The sequence below is a fragment of the Lissotriton helveticus genome, chromosome 4_1 (assembly GCF_964261635.1).
Source record: "Lissotriton helveticus chromosome 4_1, aLisHel1.1, whole genome shotgun sequence".
NCBI classification, from domain to species: Eukaryota; Metazoa; Chordata; class Amphibia; order Caudata; family Salamandridae; genus Lissotriton; species Lissotriton helveticus.
The window spans coordinates 701551184-701573902 of record NC_136063.1 but is presented as its reverse complement, the minus strand read 5'-3'; the positions used below and the strand labels follow the sequence as shown (position 1 = coordinate 701573902).

At 49.5% G+C, this 22719-nt stretch overlaps 2 protein-coding genes across 2 annotated transcripts in view; one reads left to right on the top strand and one right to left on the bottom strand.

The window, feature by feature from the left end:
* Positions 1 to 14240, bottom strand: part of PRKDC (protein kinase, DNA-activated, catalytic subunit) — a 3158350-nt gene extending 3144110 nt beyond the window's left edge. Inside the window, exon 1 of the mRNA XM_078687323.1 lies at positions 13991 to 14240. Within this exon, the coding sequence (XP_078543449.1) occupies positions 13991 to 14162 (172 nt within the window). The 5' untranslated portion in view covers positions 14163 to 14240. The remainder of the gene's footprint in view (positions 1 to 13990) is intronic.
* Positions 14241 to 14478: 238 nt separating this feature from the next.
* Positions 14479 to 22719, top strand: part of MCM4 (minichromosome maintenance complex component 4) — a 67679-nt gene continuing 59438 nt past the window's right edge. Inside the window, exon 1 of the mRNA XM_078687321.1 lies at positions 14479 to 14896. The gene's annotated coding sequence lies outside the window, so the exon portion shown is untranslated. The remainder of the gene's footprint in view (positions 14897 to 22719) is intronic.

The following is a 22719-nucleotide window of genomic DNA, read 5'->3' as shown; positions in this document are numbered from 1 at the left end:
TCTAACGTGCATCAAGTGTACCTACCTGGCAAGTAAATTCCTTTGCTGCTTAACATGAATATTTCTCCTTACCAAACCACACCTAGACGCAATGAAATATTATAAGACCTTCCCTTCAGAAATGAGTGGTAAATCTGTGGCTTCCTAAGCAATATATTTGCGGAAATTCTGTAATAAAATGCACTGTTTTCCTTCATTTGTCAAATAAATTCTTTGAGTGGCAGAAAGTTCCTACATATCAATGGGGATATTTAAATGTACTCAGTGTAATGAGCGCTCTCTTAAATACAGACCGACATTGCTATGGTTCCCAGTGAAGGCTGAAGAGGTACAAGGATTGTAGGTCACTGAAGAAGACTGAGCTAGGTAGTTTCAAAGGTTAAGAGTGAGGCCTGGAGGAGCTTCGCGCGCACCCAAGATGGTCGCGTGAGCACAGGGCTCCCGGACCCTCGCCACCTCCATCGACTATCCTGTCCTTTATCCTGGTTCAGACGACGGGTGTTTATTGGCACAGTTCTACTGCTCATTTCTTTGTTTCAACGAACTTTTTTGGACTTCGGGGTCCAGAGCTACAGACTGTCGCAGTTTTCAGGCCTGCTCCATGGCGACGCCCCGCGCTCTCTTGTCTCGCTTGCCGTTCAGTAAGTGAACAACAAAGGACTGCCAGACTTGCGTGGGCTGGCGATTGCTTTCGGTTTCGATTTCTATCCGGAGCTCAACCTGACTTTGTCGGCTCCGTGGGCGGCCGGACACTCCTGCACCCTTGGTCTCTCCGTTCCTACTGCCGATCTGTAGCGGTTTCCGGATCCGAGACTGGCACCACCTTCGCCCTTTTGGTCCTACATTTGCCACCGCAGTCACCATTTTTACCCGTCAACGGGCGACCCGTGCGGGTCCAGGATCCAAGATGGCCACCAAGCCTGAGGGTGGGAAGCGCGGGCCTAAACCAGGCGTTCGAGGGAGTGCTCTGCAAACGAACATTATGGACCGGTACACCCAAGCTAAGGGATCGCCGGGAGCAGCAGCTAAAACCTCGACGACAATGCCGGAGGACTCATCGATTGAGGACGAGCCCTCGCTGCGAGATCTCATGGGCGCCATCACTGGTATGAAGGCCTCATTGGGGCAACAATATGAGGCCTTGACTCTCAAACTGGATACGGTGGCGATTGACGTCAATCTGATCAGGGCGTACTTGGCGAAGACAAACGAAAAGGTCAAATCCTTGGATCTTATGACCTCTAGCCTGGTCACCGACGTCTCTGATTTGCAGGCTGAAGTCGGGAATCTGAGGAAAGCCAATGATTATTACTCTGGGCGCCTAGAGGACTATGAAAGCCGTGCCAGGCGCAATAACATCCGCCTGATTGGGGTCCCGGAATCATCGACTGCTGCCTCGACAGACCTATTGGTGGAAGACCTGGTGCTGAACCACCTGGCGCCCAAGGGTCTCAGCAAGTTTTTTGCTGTCGAACGTGCACATAGGATCCCCGGCGGCACACCTAAATCGGGTGCTAACCCTCGACCTATCATTGCGAGGATTTTTCATTTCCGGGACAGAGACGCTATCCTGCAGGCTTCGCGGCAGTCAGGTCCCATTGCCTTTGAGAACTCTACTGTCAGCTTCTATCCGGACTTTACACAACAGGTCCAGAAACAGAGGCTGGGGTTCCAGGGGGTCAAGAAGAGACTCCGGGAAAGGTCAATGAAGTATGCCATGCTCTTTCCGGCCCGTCTGCGGGTGGTACATAAGGATCGTACTTTTTTCTTCGACCATCCTGGGGTTGTGAGTGACTGGCTTGACACGCTGCCTATGGATCATGAACCTTTTGAGGACTCTGGCAAGTCGGATCGGGCGGAAGGTGGCCCGACGGAGCAAGAGTAACTGTTGACTTTGACCCCGTACCCTTCCCGTTGGCTTTGAACTGTGCTATGTTGTGTTTTTAATGTTTGCAAGTAATAGTCTCTTTTTTGGGGGTGGGTGGGGGGTGGACGGGTCCTTTCTCCTCCTGGGCTTTCTTTTCGTAGATTAGTTGGGTGGTTGGGCGACAGGCACACTGCGAGTTTATGGGGCTCTTTGGTCTTCAGCAGGGGTGCGGGGTGGGGGGTATAGTTGTTTTGCAATTGTTGGGGGGGCTGGGTTGTTTGTTTGAATTTTCTTGTTACTTGCAAGGCGAAGGAAAGGCGCTCTCCTGTTTTTTGCAGTTGCTCTGGGTGTGGGGCAGGGGAGGGGCTGGGCACGGGGATGGGGGGTAGGGGACTTCGGTTATTGTGTTGGAACGTGAACGGGTTGGGGGATGGGATTAAGAGGAGGGTGGTGTTACAATTGCTGAAACGTTTGACTCCAGATGTTGTCTTACTGCAGGAGACTCATTTGCTTGGCAACAATTGCTACGCTTTGAATAGGCGTGGTTATCGCCTTGTGGCGCACTCGGGTTTCACTTCGGGCTCTAGGGGGGCGGGCATTCTGGTTCGGGCCTCCCCCCCCTTGGCCATTGATGATGTCATATTGGATGATAAGGGACGATATGCCGCCATTGTGGGGCGCTGGGAGGGGAAGGTTCTTATTCTGATTTCTGTCTACGTGCCCCCGGGCCTCCAGGCCACCACCTTTGCTGATCTGAGTGGACTTATCCTGGGCCTCCCCGAGGGTTTGCTTTTGGTTGGGGGTGACTTTAATGCGGTGGTCTCGGGAATGCTTGATCGTCACCCTCCCAGGGAACTGCCGAGGGCCCAGACTTGGTTGAGCGACTTCCTGGAGACGTTGGGGCTCACTGATTGCTGGCGGTTGCTTCACCCGGGACAGTTGCAATATACCTATCATTCTGGTGCTCATGGTAGTCTCTCGAGGCTAGATCACGTTTTACTGCCCTCGGCCCATGCATCCCTCATACGGGAAGTTAAACATCTGGCGCGGGGTATCTCGGACCATTCTCCGCTTTGGCTGGTGGTTGATGCACGGCAGGGTTCGGCGGGCCGAGTGGCCCCGATCAACCCCTGGTATTTGAAGGACCCCAGGGTCAGGGATGAGCTGGTTAAAGCACACGATTGTTATTTTGAGGAAAATATGGGCTCTGTTTCCTCCCCTAGTGTACTTTGGGAAGCTTACAAGACTGTCATTCGTGGCCAGGCCCTCTCATTGATTGGTAGCGTGAAGTTGGCCAACCGTGCTGAGACGGTTCGACTTGAGGGGGAGATCACGGCCCTGGAGGAGGGCTTGGAATCTGGGGTTACCGCTGAGGGGTTACATCTACTGGAGTTGAAACAACATGAATACAGAGCCCTGGTCACTGAAGCTGCTAAGGAAATGGGGCGGGAACAGCAGGGACGCCTGTATGATGTGGGTGATAAGGCTGGTAAATTGCTTGCTTGGTTGGATAAGAGGGAAAGTGCGAGTCGTGTCGTCCCTGTGATTGTTGCGGAGAATGGAGAGTGTTGTACGGACCCTGTTGATATTGTCGCATGTTTTGCCGATTATTTCCGCGAGGTGTACTCCCAGGTGTCTGATCGATCGGAGCAGGACTCCCACCTGTTATTGCGTGATATTGCACTTCCCCGATTGTCTGATATTGATAGGGATGCTCTGGATGCTCCGCCTACTGTGGACGAGATTGCCGCTGCTGTCCGTTCGGTCCGATCCGGCAAGGCCTCGGGCCCTAATGGGCTCCCCATTGAGCTATATAAATTGCGCCCGGATTCGCTAGCTCCTCATTTGCGCTCTATGTTTCTTGAGTCTTTGGAGGTGGGGTTTCTCCCGCCAGACCAGAGACTGGCCACTATTGTTGTCATCCACAAGGATGGTAAACCTCGGGATCGCTGCGCCTCTTTTCGACCCATTTCGTTGATTAATGCGGAACCTAAAATCTTGGCCAAGCTGCTGGCGACACGTTTGGCGTCCGTTATTGGGGACCTGGTTCACCCTGATCAATCTGGCTTTATACCGCATCGTAACACGGCGCTTAACCTCCGAAGGTTGCATGGAGTTCTGGCACGGGCTGAGACGCTGCGTGAGCCCGCCATCTTGGCGTCCTTGGACGCTACGATGGCGTTTGATACAATAGAATGGCCGTATTTGTGGGCGGTTCTTGCTAAGTTTGGTTTCGGTTCGGACTTCGTTCGATGGGTCAAATTGCTCTACGCCGGTCCCATGGCCCAGGTGGTGGTCAATGGTTGGGTCTCTGCGCCCTTTGCACTGAGCAGAGGGACGCGACAGGGCTGTCCCCTGTCCCACTTGTTGTTTGCTCTTGCCTTGGAACCGCTGGCGGCCTGGTTGCGGTGGGAACCGTCCCTGAAGGGCATTAGATGGAATTCGGAGTTTGAGGACCGTGTATCTCTCTACGCTGATGATATTCTGCTTTATCTTACATCACCCCGTAAATCCCTCATTGTGCTGTTTGATGTCTTGACGTCCTTCCGCAAAAACTCAGGTCTTGTCATCAACTGGTCGAAGTCCTGTGTATACGTCCTGTCGGGTACCGCCCCCCTTCTGCCAAGCGGCAGTCCTATCGCGATTGTGGAAGATGGATTTAAATATCTGGGCATTTTTATCTCGCTGAGCCCTGCACTGCGGTTCGACCGTAATTTGCTGCCCCCTCTTCAGCGCCTTCGGGCGGATGTGGTCGCCTGGGGGAAACTTCCTCTCTCTCCCCTGGGTAGAGCGGCATTGTTTAAGATGATGTCGCTGCCCCGATTCCTCTACGCATTGCAAAACACGCTTGACGTTGTCCCGGCTACGTATTTCCATGAGGTCGAGAGTTTACAGAGACGACTGGTGTGGGGGGGTAGGCCCCGGATTGCCATTGCTAAATTGTCGCTCCCGTGGTACGACGGTGGAATTGCTTTGCCTGATATTCGTCGCTATTATTGGGCGTCTCAACTGGGGGCAATAAATCATTGCATGTATGGCCCTTTGCCGAATCCGGCCTTCGCGATGGACAAATGGTTGTTACCGAGGGGCGACTACAATAGAGCCCTCTACTCTAAACTCACCCCTCGCAACGTGACGGGCCCCACTAGGACGGCCGTTCAGGTATGGCGGCATGCTTCCATGGCGCTTGGGTGGAATGATAAATTGACTCGTGCCACCCCCCTGTACGCCTCTGATAGACTTGGCTCACTTTGGCAGTCCCGGGGGTTTGATAGGTGGGACTTGATTGGTATCAGCAGGATTGATGATGTTTGGACTAAGGGGAGAATGAAGACGTTTGAGGAATTGAAAACCGAGTACGCTTTGAGCGATCGCGAATTCTTTTGCTATGCACAGATCCGCCACGCGGTGCTCTCGGTCTTCCCTTCAGGTGTAGAGATTCCGGAGTCGTCCCCGCTTGAGGACAGGGTACTGGACGAGCATGTTCCTGATAGTACGATTTCGCTTATTTATAAAAAGTTAATCAACTCCAGGTCTGACCTCCTGTCTCGACTTAGAGAGGTCTGGACTGGTGATGGGCTGGAGCTGGACGATGAGGACTGGCAGGCGGCGATCTCCTCCCCTAAAGAGGTGGCCATCCAGGCGCGCCTTAGATTTGTGCAACTTAAAATTCTACATAGAGTGTATGTCACTGGTCCCCGTTTGGTACATATGGGCTTCTCTGTGGATGGTTTGTGTCGGCGTGGCTGTGGTCTCCTGGGCACCTTTTTGCATATCATCTGGGAGTGCCCTGAGATAGTGCGATTCTGGACCCGTGTGCACGAAGTGATGAGTGAGGTTACCGGGGTGCGATCGATGCCGGAAGCTAGGAGATACCTGCTGAACGTATGGGAACCGAATGATTACTCCGTGTCGCAGCTTCGGTGGGTGACCTTGGGCAACATGATTGCCAAAAGAGACATTGCGCAATTGTGGGGTGCTCAGGGCCCGCCCAGACTTCAGAAATGGAAACAAAACATGGACTGGTGCATGTTCAGAGAAAAAACGGTGTATATTTCTCGTGGTACCCCCCGGAAATGGGGAAAGATATGGACTCAGTGGAACACTTATCGTGGTGATATATGTGCCTCTCCTCTCCCTGACCCTGATGTTGCACCTATGTCCCCGTAACCCGAGGGTTCCTCCACACACTATTGTATACTGCTTGCAATTTGTTTCTTCTGGCCCCCCCCCCACTGTGTAACTCTTTCTCGATAGAACGAACGCTCATTGGATTGTCCTTCCCGCCCCAACACCATGTAATGCAACGTTGTGCATATTGATGTCTCTTTTCTTCTTCCTTGCAAGTTGTTTGTGTTATAAAATCAATAAAAAGTTTTTGTTTTTTTTAAAAGAGTGAGGCCTGAATACAGGTCTCTATATTTAATTTGGGGGAATGATGTACTGTAGAACAATGAAGAGGTGACTATACTATGTACATTTTTAATATGTACCTACTGGCAAAGAGTATGGATTGCCAGAATGCAAAACTTCAGTAGTTGGCTGATGCAACAAAGGTTTTTCATAATTCCCAAAACCAAGGTAGGAATTGATTTTAGCTTACTTGCATGCATGGGTCCACTTCACTTGCGAGAACTGCATGGTGAACAGATAGGTCACTTTATTTAGTCACCACTGAATTGGGCAGCTGCTTTCAAATAAGAAGTATTGTGCACAGCGAGGATGGGTTGTAACACGAGATGGCAAATACTGCCCCAGGGGTTCTGAAACGGGCTCATCCTTCATTTTTAAGGCTCGGCCTATGTCCCACGAAGTGGGCTTGTCTTAAGAGTCCTTTTCTGAGGACTTCGAAAATCTAACCTACCGAATTCCAGAAAGCTTGTGATTTTTGCTAGTTATTTTTGGCAGCTGCATGGCAATTGGGCCTTGCATGGCTGTGTTTTTAAAAGAGAGCACGCAATAGGCCATAGGCGGTAGACTAGCTCCGGCTATTGCATATTGTGTGCGGTTACGCGCAGCAGAAGGCCATATATCTTCAATTATCTCGGCGTCGCGGCCGAGATAATTGAAAACATATGCCTGCAGTGGCGCGCGCGCCCGAGGCTTTTTACGCGCAGCAGAAGGCCATATATCTTCAATTATCTCGGCGTCACGGCCGAGTTATTGAAAACATATGCCTGCAGTGGCGCGCGAGGCCGAGGTATTTTTTTTTTATTTCGTAGTCGTTTTACGACGAATATTCCCCTTCAAAGTAAAGCTTCCTTGTTATTGACGAGGCTTGCATCTAAACATCGTCATTTATATTTGGAGGCGTATTTGAAACAAGCACGACATCATGTTTATTTGAGTCATACAGTAATTGAACTCGTGAGTGGATTGTGCGCATCGCCTTTTTATTGTGGCTCGTGCGCTCGAGGGGTGATAGCGGCGGCTCGTGCCGTAAAGTATTGGCCGCTTAGCGCCGCAGATGGGCTGCCACATTAAGCTGGCATTCCTCTCCTGGAAATGAATATTTCTACTCCGAATCAGAGCGGCTTGTCCGCTGCCAGCACACGCTGTAGTTTGTGGGAATCCCATTCACCGCTAATGTATTCAGATTGCTGCGTTGCCTTTGCGAGCGAAAGGACTGTGGGATGTTAAACTCTGCAGTTGTTTCCACACAGGGAATTATTGCAAATAGATGCCGGTGTTGTGATAGGAGTCTCGTTTAATGACACGTTTTCTATGAAAAGCAGGGACAAATGTCAGTAAATGCTTTGACATGATGAGCCTCGCTAGCACTTGGAGGGAATTGTGAACAGCTTCAGAACAGAAAGCTGCTTTGTGGTGTGACTGGGGATGCTGCAGATCTTAGTCACAGCCGTCGTCTCTCTTAAGGATGCCGGAAGCTTCCCTGAGACAGATGCAAATTGAATACCAAACAAAAGGTTCCAGCGCTTTTGTTCCTTTGGAGTACACCCCTGCGTGGAATGTCTGTAAATACTGCCAAACAAAAAGCTTTTGTTTAATGTGGGATGCACAACAGAAAACTAAGCTTCTCTGCGTTTCTGGCCCAATCCCCTGCTCTCATTGCAGCACGAATGAATGATCCGCAGTTGAGGCAAAACAAGAACTGGGTATTTTTTTAACGGATGGATACATGGATGAATAACTGCACTTGTACAATGTCCAAAGAATACAAGGACCATCAGAAGATTTAATCTACAATAAATTAAAACATCAGATTCAACGGATCTACATGGACCAAATATGAGACTTTAGCATAGGCCAGGTCCCGTTCTGCTTAAATGGTGCCAGGAAGACATTCCAGATAAGGGGGGGGATCTGGTGGCACAGCTATGCCCCCCCTATGGTGACCGCACAAAAGTAAAGAAAAAACAGGATGTTATCCACAGCTGATTTGGCGCTTACCAATCAGCGCGGGGATCGTTTTTGGCAGCTACAACATTTTTTCATGCCATAGTGCTTCCCAAGTGCGAGAACAATATTTAATAGTTCTATTAAAATTCAAGAAAGTAGAAGATACACGTTAGCATGCTGGTGACATATGTTAACATATTAGGGCATAGTCTACATGGATTGTGGGATGCTCTAGAACGATGATTAATGAGAAGGCCAGTCCTGTGTTTCGAGAGTTTTGCTACAAAGTGCGAGAGTAACTGTGAGTGCAGAGTGAGTGCGAGCAGTGAGTGCGAGAGTGACAGTGAGTGCAGAGTGAGTGCGAGAGTGACAGTGAGTGCAGAGTGAGTGCGAGAGTGACGGTGAGTGCAGAGTGAGTGCGAGAGTGACGGTGAGTGCAGAGTGAGTGCGAGAGTGACGGTGAGTGCAGAGTGAGTGCGAGAGTGACGGTGAGTGCAGAGTGAGTGCGAGAGTGACTGAGTGCAGAGTGAGTGCGAGAGTGACTGAGTGCAGAGTGAGTGCCAGAGTGACAGTGAGTGCAGAGTGACAGTGAGTGCAGAGTGACAGTGAGTGCAGAGTGACAGTGAGTGCCAGAGTGACTGTGAGTGCCAGAGTGACTGTGAGTGCCAGAGTGACTGTGAGTGCCAGAGTGAGTGTGAGTGCCAGAGTGAGTGTGAGTGCCAGAGTGAGTGTGAGTGCCAGAGTGAGTGTGAGTGCAGAGTGAGTGTGAGTGCCAGAGTGAGTGTGAGTGCAGAGTGAGTGCCAGAGTGGCTGTGAGTGCAGAGTGAGTGCAGAGTGTGACTGAGTGCGAGAGGGAGTGCGAGAGGGAGTGCGAGAGGGAGTGCGAGAGGGAGTGCGAGAGGGAGTGCGAGAGGGAGTGCGAGAGGGAGTGCGAGAGGGAGTGCGAGAGGGAGTGCGAGAGGGAGTGCGAGAGGGAGTGCGAGAGGGAGTGCGAGAGGGAGTGCGAGAGGGAGTGCGACTGAGTGCAGAGTGAGTGCAGCGTGAGTGCAAGAGTGACAGTGAGTGCAGAGTGAGTGCGAGAGTGACTGTGTGCAGAGTGAGTGGAGAGTGAGTGCAGGGTGACAGTGAGTGCAGAGTGAGTGCCAGAGTGACAGTGAGTGCAGAGTGACAGTGAGTGCAGAGTGACAGTGAGTGCAGAGTGACAGTGAGTGCAGAGTGACAGTGAGTGCAGAGTGACAGTGAGTGCAGAGTGACAGTGAGTGCAGAGTGAGTGCGAGAGTGACTGAGTGTGAGATGACTGAGTGCAGAGTGAGTGCCAGAGAGACTGTGAGTGCAGAGTGAGTGCAGACTGAGTGCCAGAGTGGCTGTGAGTGCAGAGTGAGTGCCAGAGTGACTGTGAGTGCAGAGTGAGTGCGAGTGCCAGAGTGGCTGTGAGTGAGAGAGTGAGTGCGAGAGTGAGTGCAGCGTGAGTGCAGCGTGAGTGCAGCGTGAGTGAGAGAGTGACAGTGAGTGCGAGAGAGACAGTGAGTGCGAGAGTGACAGTGAGTGCGAGAGTGACAGTGAGTGCGAGAGTGACAGTGAGTGCGAGAGTGACAGTGAGTGCGAGAGTGACAGTGAGTGCGAGAGTGACAGTGAGTGCAGAGTGAGTGCAGAGTGAGTGCAGAGCGAGTGCAGAGTGACAGCGAGTGCAGAGTGACAGCGAGTGCAGAGTGACAGCGAGTGCAGAGTGACAGCGAGTGCAGAGTGACAGCGAGTGCAGAGTGACAGCGAGTGCAGAGTGACAGCGAGTGCAGAGTGACAGCGAGTGCAGAGTGAGTGCCAGAGTGACTGTGAGTGCAGAGTTAGTGCCAGAGTGACTGTGAGTGCAGAGTGAGTGCCAGAGTGACTGTGAGTGCAGAGTGAGTGCCAGAGTGACTGTGAGTGCAGAGTGAGTGCCAGAGTGACTGTGAGTGCAGAGTGAGTGCCAGAGTGACTGAGTGCAGAGTGAGTGCAGAGTGGCTGTGAGTGCAGAGTGAGTGCAGAGTGGCTGTGAGTGCAGAGTGAGTGCAGAGTGACTGAGTACAGAGTGAGTGCGAGAGTGAGTGCGAGAGTGAGTGCGAGAGTGAGTGCGAGAGTGAGTGCGAGAGTGAGTGCGAGAGTGAGTGCGAGAGTGAGTGCGAGAGTGAGTGCGAGAGTGAGTGCGAGAGTGAGTGCGAGAGTGAAGCGTGAGTGCGAGAGTGCAGCGTGAGTGCGAGAGTGCAGCGTGAGTGCGAGAGTGCAGCGTGAGTGCGAGAGTGCAGCGTGAGTGCGAGAGTGCAGCGTGAGTGCGAGAGTGCAGCGTGAGTGCGAGAGTGCAGCGTGAGTGCAGAGTGCAGCGTGAGTGCAGAGTGCAGCGTGAGTGCAGAGTGCAGCGTGAGTGCAGAGTGCAGCGTGAGTGCAGAGTGCAGCGTGAGTGCAGAGTGCAGCGTGAGTGCAGAGTGCAGCGTGAGTGCAGAGTGCAGCGTGAGTGCAGAGTGCAGCGTGAGTGCAGAGTGCAGCGTGAGTGCAGAGTGAGTGCGAGAGTGCAGCGTGAGTGCGAGAGTGCAGAGTGAGTGCGAGAGTGACAGTGAGTGCAGAGTGAGTGCGAGAGTGACTGTGTGCAGAGTGAGTGCAGAGTGAGTGGAGAGTGAGTGCAGGGTGACAGTGAGTGCAGAGTGAGTGCGAGAGTGCAGCGTGAGTGCGAGAGTGCGAGAGTGCAGCGTGAGTGCAGAGTGCAGCGTGAGTGCAGAGTGCAGCGTGAGTGCAGAGTGCAGCGTGAGTGCAGAGTGCAGCGTGAGTGCAGAGTGCAGCGTGAGTGCAGAGTGCAGCGTGAGTGCAGAGTGCAGCGTGAGTGCAGAGTGCAGAGTGAGTGCAGAGTGCAGAGTGAGTGCAGAGTGCAGAGTGAGTGCGAGAGTGACAGTGAGTGCAGAGTGAGTGCGAGAGTGACTGTGTGCAGAGTGAGTGCAGAGTGAGTGGAGAGTGAGTGCAGGGTGACAGTGAGTGCAGAGTGAGTGCGAGAGTGACTGAGTGCAGAGTGAGTGCTAGAGTGACTGAGTGCTAGAGTGACTGAGTGCAGAGTGAGTGCGAGAGTGACTGTGTGCAGAGTGAGTGCAGAGTGAGTGGAGAGTGAGTGCAGGGTGACAGTGAGTGCAGAGTGAGTGCAGAGTGACTGAGTGCGAGAGTGACTGTGAGTGCGAGAGTGACTGTGAGTGCGAGAGTGACTGTGAGTGCGAGAGTGACTGTGAGTGCGAGAGTGACTGCGAGTGCGAGAGTGACTGTGAGTGCGAGAGTGACTGCGAGAGTGACTGCAGAGTGATAGTGACTGCAGAATGACAGTGACTGCAGTGTACGAGTGTGCAGGGTGAACACATGGATAAAACATTGCCATTTACAATGCCATTCCCTCTAACTCAAAAAATCCGAGACCTATTGCATTTCTAATGCTTGTTTTTGTTTTTTTAATATGACAAGTAGTTATTTTGAAGTTTCCAACTGCATTAAACCAAAGGGCAGTAATCACGTTTTGGAAGTCCTTTTTGCGAAGAATGGTTGTAAATTTTAGTGGAACTGAGCAATTCCAGCTCACGGAGCATATCTTTGCATTTTAATGATGGTTAAGCGCACTCCTTGGATAAAAGCCAATAGTCCAAATATAGGGGGAAGACCCCTGATTTTTAGACAAAAAAAGTCATCATTCTGCTTTCTCCTGCTTTAACCTTCCTCCCCTTCAGTGTCAATTAAACATGAAAGTAATGTTCCACATTTTCTTTTTCCAAACCTCCCTCTTATCTTCTCCAAATATTGTATGCCTGTAGTCGTTATGTGCCTCTCCACCCCGTGCCCTAAACCCTGCATTCAATAAACAAGTATCTTCCTCTTTCAATGCAGTGCACATTTATTTTTACAGTTTAGTGGTGTGACCTTTCCCCTGGCTCATCATGGTGATGTACAAAAGATAATTATAGATAATATGATCGATGTATACATCATACACCTAGGTAAAAACAACATACCCTATAAAGAGGGAAAATATAGGTCTCCAACAAAGTAGAGCTACATGGAGTAAAGGTCTGACATTTCGACAGTGTTTAATCAGTAAAATAATAAGTGGCAAGAGCTATCGAATGTCAGGGCTGCTGAAGAGCAAGATTGTATACTCCTGATTCCACAATATGCCTTTTCTATTCACCACCAGACACGCCCTGTCCTTTAATCTTCCTCTTAGAGGTTCTTTTTCATCGCTACTTTTTAGTTTAGTCACATGTGGAGAAGTGTGGCTCACTGGTTAGAGGAGGCAGACCTGGAAGCAGAGGTCAGCCCGGGACCAGGGTTCAATTACTGGCTCGGCGGGGTCTTGAGTCCTAAAATGTCCATGGACTCGAGAATTCTCGCTCCGGTGCCTACTCGATTCACGGGTTCACACTCTGTGACTCTGGGCAATAGCTTGCTTAATCTCCACAACGGCCCCTCGTGGCGGGATGCCTGGCTTTCACCTGCGGATACCCTGCCGGGGTTATCTCACAGGGGAATACCAGGACGGGTTCCCTAAGCAAGCGCTTAGAAACCGCTCGGTGATTTGCGCTATATAAATTCCTGTACATTTACTGTTTGTCGCCTTTTTGTTTTCTCTCTCTTGCAATGGGGTCAAAGTCTGATGACGAAAAATAAGAGCTTTTCCTCAAGCATGAGTGTCGATAAGCCCCACCAGCTTAAATTAAGTGCAGCAATGTAGAGAACCACTAATACTCAATAAAGAGGAACCAAGTAGGAAACCCAACGTGCTAAAACACTAAAATTGCATTGAGAAAAGTAGCACAGCATGGTGGCAGGGAGTCTAAGGGCACGATTACAAGTGAGCCAAGTGGGACGAACTATCGCAACCCAAAAAATGATACTGGGGTGTTAAGATTTGATCAAATGTGATGAGTATCCCCCCCATAAACAATGTTTGGGGAATAACGTAGATGTTGGTGCTTGCTGCACCACAGTCTTCATAGCCCTGTGAATACCAGGCCTCCTACCTGTCAATTTTCGGCAGTCTTGACCAGTCAAAATTTAAGAAAGTGTGTCAACTTTATCACACCCAGGAATTACCAGGTGCAATAAACCACTTATAGCTGGGAGCTCACAATTTTACTGGTCTGGTGTAGGCATGCCCTTAGGGCACTAGGGTGCAGTAAAGCTATCATTCCTGCGTGCATAATAGAGTCGGTATCACAATCGGGATTGCAAGACAAGCGTGGTACATAACACCGGTGACAGTGAATTCCAAATTCTAATGGCACTGCCATTAAAGAAGGATAGACTACATGTATCTTACTTTTTGAATGTAAAAGTCTGGAGGAGAAGGGATTCTGCATTAAGCAAACTTTGTTATCTTGCTGAGATATTCGATGCCTAACCTGCATAGCTGGAAGACGAACTCTGTAAAGCTTTGTCAACGACGAGTGCACTCTTAGCTTGCTCTTTCTTATAGGAAATTAACTAATATCCAAAACGAGTCTAGATGTACTTTCACAGAAATCATAAGAGCTTTTATAGATGAGTTGATTGTCTATTATATACATTTATTATGTTTTATATTGTGCTTATGGTTACAATATTCGTACAATCTACATTTTAATTGTTTGTAATGTGATACTTTGTATGGCTATATATGCCAAATAAAAATATATATAACAACAACAACAACACAGAAATCCGGTGTGCCGTTAGCCCCCCTCAGAAAACACCCAAATGCGGTCATGCACAAAATCCTGTACCAACCCAGCAGACTCTCCCCGGTTGAACTCAGACACTCCTGGCCCATATTGCGGATGAGGCTTTGCGCAGAGGGAGCGGCCGGTCCAGCCTCCCCGGAGCTCAGCAAGGCATGCAGCTGGTGCAGAGCACCTAGGATACCGCCTGCCCCTGCCACGGGCTCCGCGGACACCGACATGATAGCAGTGGCGTAGCAGCAACCAAGAGTCGCACAACTAGTAAGCCGCTTCCGGGCTCAGCGCAGTGACAGCGGCATGGAACACGAGCCAGAGGACCGTACCACACGCCACTCACTAAAGGGGACAAACGTGGGGGGGAAGCCAACACACAAATAACGCAATGCTTCCTTCCAACATGCACGTGCTTGAAACACTGTAGGAGTGTACAACCTTCGCCAACAAGCACAGGACACTCAAACTGGACTTTAATAAGAAATTGGCGGACCCCTTTTGAGTTTAGTGGAAGATGCCTTATTTTGCCGCGAAACCGTGATCAAACATGGTCCAAACCATTGAGGAAGAGGGAGGGCTCTTTTCAGTCGTCACCTTCTCGGTAAGGTGAACGCATACCCCCAAAACAGGTCTTCCATGTATGGGTCACTATATACATAAACGGGAAATAATGAAATCTAAGGGAGAGAAGGTCGTCCTTAAACTTCGTCATAGTTGCAGCTACTGAACTGTAGAACCCCCCTCCACTCTTACTGTGCTCTCCCTAGTCCTGCAACCCAGTCTCAGTCTGCACCTCTATTGGTTGAAAGTAGTGAAACCCCGGGAGTGTGTGTCACGTGTCTCAGTTTTCGCGCGAAAAGACGTTCACTGTTCAGAAGGAGAAAGGAGTGCTCTCTATCCCTTGTGCAAGATCTGCGCACCCCAGAGACAAAGGGAACGAAAAACAAGAGTTACAAAGACGGTAAGTGAGTGGCGCTGCGAGGAATACAGTCAACGTTCTTGGTACTATGCGCTATTTCCGTACGAAATACCTTGTTTGCTTGTTAAAGGAAGAACCCATTACGGAATCGTTTGTGCATACCCTTGTCCGTCTGACCAGAAAACGAGTCTCTCTCTGCTGCGCGCTCTCGTATCCCATTCTCGTGCATTTGAAAGCCTCTTGATTTGTTTTCAGATCTTAATGTTGAACTAGGAAAAATGACTTTATTTCCGCAAGTAATGGAGACGGTCGTTAGGTGACAGTTGCAACCCATCGGCATGAAGTCAGAAAGCAAAACGGGATGAAACTAGAGTCCTGAATCCAAACAGAGGCCGTGAAGACAGGGACTCGGGGCTGCTTCAAATGCAAATATAGCTGCACGTAAATACTTAAGAACGTTTAACATGGTTCTAAGTTGAGACTCTAGGTGTGGACAATTACCCAGGCCCCACCCTTCGAAGAAACCTTCCTGAAAGTGAACGTTTTCGCTATCTCGTTTGTTTCTCCATCGTAACTTTTACCCCGGCCTTGTAAGTTAATATTTACAGTATTACGCCGGTGCTTGCCTTGGTAGATGAGCCTGCTTACCACGCTGTCTTGTTCTTGGTAACTTGTGCGACACCCCGTGTCCTTGTAAAGAACTGCAGTGTTATAGTACTATCTTTAAGAACCAGTGCTATTGTGGCATTAAGTAACAGCAGGCAGCGCTGCAATGCCCCTTACAATGAGGCATGTCTATTTTATATGTATGGTGACGCTACGTTTTTAAAAACTATTGTAAATCAATTTATATGGCGTTTACGAGTCCTGTGAGGAGGCATTGAATCACTTTCATGGCGAAGAGCACGCTACTAGCATTGCTGGTGGTTAATGGTGGTAAGTTTTTTTGTTAGTGGGTTTAGTCTTGTTGCTCAAGAGACCTTTCCATGCATTACCCAGTTATGATTGAGGTGGGATTTGATGGCGTTTGACGTGATTGCCAAAAAATGTTGGAGTTCTTCTGAAACATAATCAATCAATCACAGCATTTATAAAGCGCGCTACTCACCCGGGAGGGTCTCAAGGCGCTGGGGGAGAGAGGGGTAAGTTACTGCTCGAACAGCCAGGTCTTGAGCTGCTTCCTGAAGGAGAGATGGGCTTGGGTTTGCCGTGGGTGGGGAGGGAGTTCCAAGTCTTGGCTGCAAGGTAGGAGAAGGATCTTCCTCCGGCGGTGGCTCTGCGGATGCGTGGTACGGTGGCGAGTGCGTGGCTGGTCGATCGTAGCTGGCGGGCGGGCGTGTAGTAGGTCAGGCGGTCGTTGAGGTACTTGGGTCCCAGGTCGTGGAGAGCCTTGTGTGTGTGGGTGAGGAGTCTGAACGTGATTCTCTTGCTGACGGGGAGCCAGTGCAGGTCTCTCAGGTGTCCGGTGATGTGGCTGTGTCGGGGGATGTCCAGGATGAGTCGTGCGGAGGCGTTCTGGATGCGTTGGAGTCTTTTTTGAAGTTTGGCTGTGGTTCCGGCGTAGAGGGTGTTCCCGTAGTCCAGTCGGCTGGTGACGAGTGCCTGGGTGACGGTCTTCCTGATTTCAGTGGGGATCCATCTGAAGATCTTGCGGAGCATGCGCAGGGTGTTGAAGCATGAAGATGAGACGGCGTTGACTTGTCTGGTCATTGACAGGGAGGAGTCCAGGATGAAGCCCAGGTTGCGTGCGTGGTCCGTTGGTTTGGGGGCAGTGCCCAGGGCCGGGGGCCACCAGGAGTCGTCCCAGGCGGAGGGTGATGATCCCAGGATGAGGACTTCCGTCTTGTCTGAGTTCAGTTTAAGGTGGCTGATCCTCATCCAGTCAGCGACATCTTTCATCCCTTCGTGTAGATTGGCGGTGGTGGGGTCGTTGTTGAGGGAGAGGATCAGCTGGGTGTCGTCGGCGTAGGAGATGATGTTGAGGTTGTGTTGGCGTGCGATGGCTGCGAGGGGGCTCATGTAGACGTTGAAGAGGAATGGACTGAGTGAAGATCCTTGTGGTACGCCGCAGATGACTTCGGTGGCCTCGGATCTGAACGGAGGGAGGCGGACTCTCTGGGTTCTTCCGGCGAGGAATGAGATGATCCACTCCAGCGCTTTGTCTCGGATTCCGATGTTGCTGAGGCGCTTCACTAGGGTGCGGTGGCAGACAGTGTCGAACGCCGCAGAGAGGTCCAGGAGGATGAGGGCCGCTGTTTCCCCGTTGTCGATCAGGGTTCTGATGTCGTCGGTGGCTGCGATTAGGGCGGTCTCGGTGCTGTGGTTGGCCCGAAACGCGGACTGCGAGGGGTCGAGGGATCCGTTCGTCTCGAGGAGGCGGCAAGCTGTTTGTTGACGGTCTTCTCGATGACTTTGGCCGGAAAAGGAAGGAGCGAGAGGGGTCGGTAGTTCTTGAGGTCGGTGGGGTCCGCCGTTGGTTTCTTCAGGAGGGCGGTCAGCTCGGCGTGCTTCCAGCTCTTCAGGAAGGTGGCGGTGTGGAAGGAGGAGTTGATGATGTCTCGGAAATGGGGTGCGATGATGGCGTCGGCTTTGTTGAAGACGTGGTGTGGGCATGGGTCGGTTGGTGATCCGGAGTGGATGGAGTTCATCGTGCGGGTGGTGTCTTCGGTGCTGATCGGGGTCCTGTTGCAGAGGGTGGTGGTGGCGGGCGTTGGTTCGGTGGTCGGGTGCGTGGTCTGTGCGTCAAAGCTGTTGTGTATGTCAGCGATCTTGCGGTGGAAGAACGAGGCGAGTGAGTTGCAGAGGTCTTGCGAGGGAGTGATGTTGTTGTTTCCGGCGCTGGGGTTGGAGAACTCTTTGACGATGTCATAGTTAGGATGACTACATAGTTTGATTTGTACCCCATAAGAAAAGAAGGAACGAGGTGCACAGCGTTCACCAGCTCTCACGCCTCCACAAGTTTGCCAATTAGATTACAGTACTGAAGTGATATTTACACGATCATACTGCATACCTAATTTATTTTAAAAAAAAACACACAAGCAAAAGACACAAGCACTGACAAAGCATATAGGTCTTGCCTGTTCAAGAGCTATTGACTTTGCCAATGTGTTTTAGCCGTGTTACACCAACGTAGCTGCTGTTTACCATGGCTAAAAGTTAGTGGAGTAGAGAATAGTGGGTTGGAGTATCAGAGTGGAACAGAAAAGAGTGTTGTGGAGTGGCATAGTGTGAAGTTGCATTGAGTGGCATATAGTAGAATGGACTGGTGTAGAGTGTATTGAATTCAGTGGCATACAATGCAGCGTCGTATAACGCAGTGGCGTAGTTGAGTGGTGCATCGTAGAGTGCAGTAGATGTAAAGTTGAGTGGTATAGAGTACAGTGGCGTACAGAGTAGAGTCGAGTGGTGCAGATTGTAGTTCAGTGGAGTAGTGCAGAGTTCAACATCGGAGAGTGCGGTGTTGCAGAGTATAGTGCATTGGTGTATAGTAGATTGTTCCAGAGTGACGTGGTGCAAGGTAGAGCGGCATAGTGTTATGGTGTAGACCGCAGAGTAGAGTTGCGTACAGTTAATTGGCTTAGAGTGCAGGGGCATAGAGTTTATTGTTACAGCATAAAGTGCATTATCATATTGTATTGGAATAGAGTGCAGTGGAGTGAGGTGTTGCAGAGTGGAATTGTGCAGAGTAGATTGGAGTGGCGAAGAGTGCATTGGCATCGTCGTACAGGGTAGAGTAGCTGTGTTGAGTGCAGTGCTGTAGAGTATTCCCGGTCTTGTAGCACACTGCCGTTACATTTGCACAGGGATACAGTTTTACTAACAAAACTACATTGCACAGACCTAAATGTCGAAATTGCATCACCTAGTGTAATGATTTGTTTTGATCATGTTTAAGTATTTGTTTTCATCACACTTAACCGCTTTGCTGTGGCCTGAATACCCCTGCTGTGCTGAGGAATTAGACGCGTGTGCGCTTCGGACAGCCCCTGGCCGTCCTCCGCACATGCCCACCGTGACATCAGACGGCCAGGGGCCGTCCGCACGTTAGAGGTTAAGAAATAAAAACTATTTGCTTTATTTGTGTTACTACTTCTGATGTATTCTAAAATGCATATACAGTTCATTTAAATGTTGTCATGTGCTAGAAAAAACCTTTCCTACCCCCAGTCTCCAGCAAGATTTTCACATAAATCCTGTTACTTTGAAGTTGGAGAAAGCTAAGTAGACCAGCATCCTCGGAAGACAGTGCCTGACATTTGACCTCAGTCTTTGAATGCACAGCAAATGTGACGAGATGAGAACAAGATTTGCAGTCCTGTTTACAGAAAGGGATCTTTAGGAAAGATACTATCAATGGTTTGGGTAACAAAAGGTACAAAATCAAGCTTGGACAGCCTATAACAAAGCCAGCGAATAGAAAACAAGAAGATGTGATTTGCAAAGCTAATGACCAGCAACAGACAGAAGGCATTCCTAGGCCCAAAGAAGTCCAAAGCAAACCAGACCCCTCCCCTGTCTGGTAGGCTGCAATCTTAAAATCAATGTCACAGTTGAAATCATGGAGTACTCTCGAGTCATAAGACACCTCTGACTTTGTACTGCATTGTAGAGCTGAGGTGTATGTTCTATATATACATCTCTGCTGTGGGCCATCTGAAATACATACTCACTAGGCCACATGTTTGCTTGCCTATGCCGTAGTTCCTTACTGCGCTATTATTACATTGCACCTTTCACAGGAATCCAGCTGTTATGGTAGCATATTGATTAGTTCCTACATGGTTAAACATTGTTGGCAATGCTATATACATACAGTTCGGATGCCCAATAATTGGCTTAGGCAAGGTAAGACCAACTATTGGTGGTACACAGCTGTGCTTGCCAACAATAGAGAGGGCCCTCTTTAGGTCTCGCCTGAGTCAGCGCGCATGCGCTGCTTTGCCCGGCTTCTAGTAAAGACTTTTAACTCTGAGCACACGCTTGTGCTTTTTATTTTTTTGCTCACGCTATTGGCCTTTGCCTGTGTCTTTCTAAGAAAGACAGCATGCATTTGGCCAAAGGCGGGTGCATGTCCTGCCTTCTCTCTCCCCTGGCCTAGGAAGCTCAGGAGTGAGCAGCGTGTGCGTGCCGCACTTGTTTGAGGCATGTGACTCATTTAGCTCCTTGTCCTTCTGCTGGGGAAGAAAACTCCTTTTCAGATCCGGAAATATCAGCATTACTGCAAAGCTGGTAAACAATCAGGGTGATAGCTCAGTGGGTTAAGCACCTGTAAACAGCTTTTGCGTGCACCTCTGAAATCACCGGATTGAATTTCTGAGGGAACAACTCTGCCTTTCAGGATTCTGAGATTATGGACAAAATGATTAATAGACTCTGTTCAAGCGTAATGTGTTCTCTGTAAAAGGTTAAACACTTCTCTGTGCCATGATATCACTTGACACGGGGTGTACTTGGCATTATTTAATCCTATAATTGACAAGCAAATGTTGCAACAAAAAACCCACTCTCACGGGCATCACAGAATGCAAATGAGCGTCCTGTGGGCACGGGGCTTGTCCTTGCTGGCGTGAGACCCTTCATGGGAACGGCACAGCTTGTCTATGATAGACGCGTCCCTGGGACGCCAGTCTGAGGTTCCCATTCCCAGAGCAGCTGATGCAGCAGCTCTCCGACGGAGGCCAGCAGATGTCTGCGGTTGCTCCAGCCTGCAGTGAAAACCTAATCTTTACTACTCTTCTTTCCTGTCGGAACTCGAAGCAGCTGACCTCATGCATACTCGGCCACCCCCTACCTGAGGCAAGACTGACTTTCAGTTCATCCTGAGGTGAGATTCTGGGGGTAAATGTTTGAAGGTACTTGCAGAGAGATATTGCGGAAAATAGGGGCTACATGCGGCATGGCCGGACTTTAGGGAAATCTAGCAAACCCTGAGCAAGGACTTCCGCCAATGTGGTGGTCTCTACACAAATCTGTATGGGAAATTTATTGATTGTGTAGGCAACAATGATGTCCTCGAAGCAGCCATTCTTGGAATATTTTGCTAAAACTCGAATTAGCACTTAGCCTGTGATGGATCCAAGCTGGAAATGCAACGGAGGAGATTTCAGCAGCAGGCGCGTTATCCTGTCGACCTTTCCGACCAGGCTGGGTGATAGCACCTGTATAAATCGAAGGCTTCATAAAATGCAGCAGTTTTTTGAGTCGTTATGCATAACCTAAAAGTATAGCAAAACGGCAAATAATTTCATTTTGTGCGTAGTGTGGGCTTTTAGGGGGATGTTCTGCTAGTGTTGAAATAATACTGATAGTGGGTATCTGGTTAATTGTTCTCCATTTTTGCAGTATTTGTGTAGCACGAATTCGGCCCAAGGACATTGGATTGCTTTACAGAGGCACCGGTTACACTACACAATTCAAATGGATTTTTTTTAGGCACGGGGATGTTAAGTGATTTGCAGTAGAGGTTGAGCAGGCGCTGAGATTCAAAACTGGTTCTCCAAGTAGAAAGTCGAGGGCTCCGGCCATAATGCCACACATTCTCCCTCACTTAGCGGCTTTGTGTCCTGCCTAGAATGTGGGTGATGTTTAATCCCATGTACAGGGCTTTAAGTGGGATGAAAAAACTAGGAGGGTCTCAAAGGGGTGGGTCAATATAAGGGTGTGGCTTAAAATCTGTGTTTAGCACAGTGTGCCGCCCGACTTGTATTTTTCTGTTCCTGTCATTGCGTCCAGATATGATGCAACAAGTCACATCATACCTACAGGTCAGGACTATTGGCTTTGTCAATTGTGCGAGTTGCATAAGATAAATAAGCAGCAACTATGGCTTGTATATAATATTTAAAAATTTCCACTTAAAGCCCTGGTGGTGACACCACAACAGTGTTGCTGCTTCTCCAATTAAAAAAGAAAGGGAAATCCAGAGAGAAAATTACTCTTTCAAGGATTTCCTGCCGGCATCAGAAGGCTTTCGCACAGGTTGATTAGTCATCTTTTAGTTGCTTATTGCTTTTTTTTGGTGTTAAATTGGTACTAATTAAGATGAACTCTTTTCTCAGACACTGTTACCAGGTGTAACAAGCATTGGCATAGCCAATGGGTCTCGCCTTTGGGACCTTATAAGTGTTTAGCCATGCAACAGTTGATGTTGTTGCACCAAGGATTTTTTGCGGGATAACTAAACACTTATAAGGTCTCAAAGGCTTGCCCTATTGGCTATGCCAATGCTTGTTTAAAATATCACCAGATGTAGTCTACTTGGATGTGCAACAAATGTCCTGAAAACCTAATACGTTTAGCGACTTGGTTTGAGGTGAATGCCACACGATATCAGAGCTGGCCTTGGAACACCAGATGAGTTCCTCAAGCATGTGTGGCAGACATGGCTTGTTGTTGTGAATACTTGGTGGTGGTCTTAAGAATGGTGGTGGGTGTGGAGTTGATTGTGGCTTCAGATCTCACATTTGAAGATTTCTTCTGTTTTGTACAGTTGATAACTAAATTAACGTCCACTTTGTGGGGACGTTGACATTAAGCTGAAGACCTGTTAAGTTTTGTGTCATTGAGTCTAAATGGTAATTCCTGCGCTTGAATGTGATGGAGAGCCCAGGACTTGTGCGTCATGGTGTTTATTGCTTAACAGCAATGATGTTAGGTGTGCCAAGATTCTTTGGCAGCATTTTGGCATATTTTGCTATCTCCTGGCCACTGATGCCGGCTACTCTAGTTCTAAGCCATTGCTTTGTAGAGATAGGTGTGTTCCTTTAGGAGCAGGCAATGATGGTACAAAGTCAATTAGGAACCATGAATATAAAGACATCCTAGGAGGGAATCCAGTGATAACTCAAGAGATAGGTTAGTGA